The following is a 5105-nucleotide window of genomic DNA, read 5'->3' on the forward strand; positions in this document are numbered from 1 at the left end:
CACTTGAGTCTTACATTTGCTTTTGCGTTGCCATCTCTAAGCTCTCAGAGTGCTAACAGGGCCGCTGTGTCTCCCACAGGGGTTTCTCCCGGAAGGGATGTTTGACCGTATCCTGACGGGGCCCGTGGTGCGGGAGGAGGTGAGCCGCAGGGGGAGGCGCCCCAAGAGCGAGACCGCCAAGGCAAGCGCTGCTGCAGCCGCGGCCTCGGCCGCCAGCGTGTCCCTGAACCCCCTGCTGGCCAATGGATTGCTGCCAGGCGTGGACCTGCCCGGGCTCCAGGCCCTGCAGCAGAACCTGCAGAACCTGCAGTCGCTGCAGGTGACCGCGGGACTGATGGGGATGCCGGCGGGCTTAGCTGCTGGAGGAGAAGCCAAGAACGTGGCTGCCATGTTCCCCATGCTGCTGTCAGGGATGGCTGGATTACCAAACTTGCTGGGCATGGGAGGACTTCTGACAAAGTCTACGGAACCCATTTCGGAGGAGAAAAAGGGAAACGATTCAAAGGAGGCGGATATAAAGAAAGAAAGGACAGAAGACCAAAATACAGATACTGGTGGTGAAAACTCTGTTTCAAGTTCTCCTTCAACATCCTCTGCTGCTGCAGCTGCCAATCCTCTCTCTCTTAACCCTTTACTTTTGTCCAACATACTTTACCCAGGGATGCTTCTCACTCCAGGCCTTAATCTTCATATCCCAGCTTTGTCTCAGTCTAATATTTTTGATGTACAGAACAGTGAAAGCAATGACACAGGCTCAGCCAAGCCCACAGAAGAAAAGGAGGAAAATTCTAGGGTTAGAGATCAGGAAGACAAAGGGGGAACAGAGCCAAGCTCTCACAATGAAAACAGCACAGATGAGGGTTCAGAGAAAGCAGACGCTTCATCTGGATCTGATAGTACATCATCTTCATCTGAGGATTCGGATTCTAGCGATGAAGACTGACCCCAGACTCTGCACTTAAATTATAAACTGATTTTGAATTTATTCTTTAATTATTTCATTGTAAATAACCCAGTGTTGAGTGCATCAATGATTTACTGACCGAACATTTCAGTATTTGTTTAGAAGTGCAAACTGCTTTCAGAGACGTTTTGCATGTAATATTTCTTGAAGTTCATAAGTTTCTGAACTTGTATGTACTATCAAATACACAATGGTGTAAAATTACAACAAAAGGCATTATAATTTTGTTGGGGGGTTAATTTTATGAAAATAATGCTCAAGTAAGAGCTGTATATTTAATATATTTGCAGTGAACACAGAATACTTTATGCATATTATTGATTTAATTTGAATATAGTTTTACAGCCTCCTTGACACTTATAATTTACAGATCAAAACTCAGCAATAATTTGGGCAGCTAATGAATGTCATGAAAGCTGTAGAATCTACATCACCATCCATTGCTTTAATTACATGAAAATGCTCTAGTGTTGTGATGCACTGCTGTTTCCAATTCAGGTACAAGTGTGTTTAAAAGAAGATAAATTTTTCCCAATCAGCCAATTAAACTGGCTACCTGTTACCTCAGCTGAGTTAGTTTAGGAAGTTTACATTGGTTTCTATTACTTGTTTTCAGGTTTTGTTTTGTTTTCTAAAGACATCCTGTACAGCATGTTAAAATCTGAGTTATTTGAGGTATGACTGTTGGGGTTTTCTTTCCCCCTTACTACAACTGTTCTCTTGGACAGCAGTAAGGGGAAATTAAAGCAAAAACTGTCTTATCTCATGCTACTTGGCACCATGTAGATCTATTTAGTTTACACCTTGCAAAGTTTTGGGCTCCCTCTGAAGAATTAAAAGTCCCAAAATGAGGAGTAGTTTCCCCAAGACTCAAAAGAGGCAAACTCATAAAGTGCCACTGAAAAGACCTTTCAACACTGCATAATTCATGTAAAAATTGTTTGTTTGCTTTGTTTGTGTAGATTTCTATTTGTGTTTTATGTCATAAAACCTCCTGGAGTTCCCAGTTAATAATGGTAAATAAAGTACAGGTAGTTTTGAACTCCTTTTGAGTTTAAACTTCTCTGCAGATTTAAATCTGACTAAATATTAAATATTATCCAAAATCATTATTTGGATCTCACTTCATATTTTATGCTGAGTTACCCACTAAAGAAAAAGCACTTTGAATAGTAAGGATGACAAATTATTCCTAGAAACCGCAGTAACAGGGCATAAGGCATCTGTTTAAGTCCAAATCCTTAGAACCCTTCACTGTATAAAATCTAAGATTTGATGTGTGATATGATTCCTCCTTCTTCTTAAGCTGCTATTACTCTGACACGGTCGAGGCCCAGATTAACATTTACAGAACTTCTGAACTGACTGAGACTTCAGTTTGACCTTGGTTACATCATTTGTGGTCCAAAAATAGGCAAGTGTTAAGAGAAAATAGATACAGGTACTAGTGAAAGTCATTGAAAAAGCTTTACAAAGGGATAAATTTAAAAATAAAAAACAAAAACTGTATATTTTGATATAGTTCTGTTGCTTGCTTGTACAGTAAAACAACTGTGTTGTTTTTTATCAAGAACTTTACCAATGAAATATAAGTTTCTATGTGCAAAATAACTAGCCCCATGATTAGAAGCAGTATTAGCTGTAATTACACAATTATACAAGTACCATTTGGATTGTGCTGGTTACGTATTTTCCCAGATAGCGTTCTGATTTTTGGCCCTTCAAGCAGTGTCTTAGCAATAGTGAAAATCAAAAACTGCCAAGAGAAGGGGGTAGCAATTCTTCATCATTAAAAAAAAAGTATTTCGTATTTAATATTTTGCCCTTTGTAATATAGCACTTTTATTTAACTAGGATGCATCTATTAAATAGCCAAAGTTTTACAAGCAGTTATTAACTTCATTTGCTGATGGAGTATGTCAACAATGCCATCACTTCCCACCCTTCCCCCACAAAACAAGTCTTGTGGCTAAAACCTAATTTATATCAGATTTATGAAATAAAGTATTTTCCTATTATGGTCAAGTGAGTTTGGTTACCATTCTAGTGATTCTTTCTATGTAATAAGGCAATTACAGTTTCAAGTAAAGAAGGCTGGTGTAGACTTGAACATAATATATTTGGTTTATTTTTCATCGGTTCCAACCAGAAGGGGAAAAAATGTTCCACTATCAGCTAAACTATATGCACATACGGTTGTATAAAGTTAAGGGTTATAAGGAAACCTCAGTAGAATTACACTAATACTGAAGTTAAAAGGATATCCAAGGTGATGATAAAGTGTGTGTTGGTAGTTACTAAAAAAACCTTAGCTGTTATTGCCTTGTATTTCTATCCCTTGTTTCAGGCTTCATGATCCAAGTCTTAGTCCAGGTTTTTTTTGGACATTTGCAATATTTGCCAGTTGTGTTCTGTGTAGTCTGAATTTGCTTTCTGTAGTTGAACGAGCGTCTTAAAAAGTCATTTGTAATTTATTGAATTACTTTCTATGATGTTCTATAGAGCAAATGGAAGTTTAATTATTTTTTATTAAACATATTCTTTGACTACCCGTGACGTCGGCCTCAGTATGTGAAAGTAATGCTGTGAAAGGATTAAACGTGCATTTTCCAGCAGCAAGTTTCAGGGATAAGCTTTAAAACTGAAATTACTCTTAAGATCTTAAAAAAAATGACAAGTAAGCCCAGGATGTAACACACACCGCCCCCTGCCCAAGACTGTGTTTTACTCTTGTATAATTTTACTGGGAATCAATTTCCTCTACTTGTCTTGTCTTACAAACAAAGTAAGCTGTTGTTCCCAGCCCTTCAGTGCTTATGGTTCAAAAGCAACATACAGTGGAGATTCTGGTCCTGAAGTTGACTTAATTTCAAATAACAATGCATCTCATGTTGCACGGTAAGCAAGTTAGCAGTGCAGTACCTTTTGAACCTTTCTTTTTAAAACTTTGCATTACTTTCCACATGTTTATTAAATATTTTAATTACATACCCAGCACTTATTATTGCTGTTTTTCATATATTTCACACAGGGCACAGACATTTCTCCTGAACCCAAGTTGTCTCCTGGTTGTCCAGTGCCACCCTGTTTCAACCTGCCATTGCATTTGAATGATTCAGTGATATTCTGCTTATTTATTTTGCTCTGAATTTTGTCTTCATATCATGATATCCTTCCTGACCTTCTGCTTCCTCAGATCTGCACACAGGTGATAAAAATGCACATACACATGAGCTCTGTTCTCAACTTCTCCTGTTTCTTTTTTCCTTGGAAGTCCTGCAGAATCCTTAGTAGTACATTTTAAGTTTATTTTTAGAATCTGTAAATCGAAATACAAGTAGGATCTGTTTTTCAATGAAACTATTTCCAAGAAATAGATAATACAGGCACTATATTGGTGGTTAATTTCTTGCTTTCCTTTGAAATTTTTTGAAACAGTACCTGGGTATGATCATTAGATGAGACTCTTAACAAGGTATCCCACACAAATTCCTGTCCTATTTATTATACTTTGAGAAAATTATTTCTTCTGTGTTATTTACTAATGTATTTTTCACTGATTGCTGTGTAGGACAGTGCTGATCAGCCATCAGAATGAAGGTTTAGTTCTTCCTGCCTGCATTCAAGCTGCAGTGAGATGAAGTGTGTCTGGTGTACAGGGTTAGTATGAAGGGATCTGCCGTGTAGGTTTAAGAGAAATTATTTGTGATATGCAAGTTACTAACACTTAGTTGTATCAGCAGTTTCTGATCTAGTTCTATTAGACTTACAATGATGTTCCACATGAGCAGGTTCTTTCAGTGCAGTGTGGCACTTACAGTGCTGTAGTTGGCCAACAATTGTAATTTTAACATCTGTAAGTTGTTGGGACATTGGGCTCATGTCAGTCTGCAGTGGAGACTAATTGTACTGCTGTAGCTACAGGAGTTTACAAAATAACTCCTGCCTTATCTAAATGTCCCTAATGTTACACAAACAGGGAGTATGAATTCTTTGTTACATTTAGAGGAAAGGGAAATAAAGATAAAAGCTTTCCAGGGGTTTTTTATGATTTTTTTCCTTTAATGCTGGCTCCTTTCAGGCTCTCTCACACAAGGAAGGAAGAAAAATACCACGCATAAGATCCCTCATGAAGTTACAG

General features: G+C 38.1%; 1 protein-coding gene across 10 annotated transcripts in view; it reads left to right on the forward strand.

Annotated features, from left to right (window-relative positions):
• CHD9 (chromodomain helicase DNA binding protein 9) overlaps nt 1-3513 on the forward strand; it is an 87081-nt gene extending 83568 nt beyond the window's left edge. For all 10 annotated transcript variants that reach the window (XM_071567516.1, XM_071567511.1, XM_071567512.1 and 7 more), the window contains one exon: nt 80-3513. In XM_071567516.1, coding sequence (XP_071423617.1) covers nt 80-943 — 864 coding nt within the window. In that variant the 3' untranslated portion in view covers nt 944-3513. The remainder of the gene's footprint in view (nt 1-79) is intronic.
• Nucleotides 3514-5105: the final 1592 nt, after the last annotated feature.

Source organism: Pithys albifrons, chromosome 12, assembly GCF_047495875.1.
Source record: "Pithys albifrons albifrons isolate INPA30051 chromosome 12, PitAlb_v1, whole genome shotgun sequence".
NCBI classification, from domain to species: Eukaryota; Metazoa; Chordata; class Aves; order Passeriformes; family Thamnophilidae; genus Pithys; species Pithys albifrons.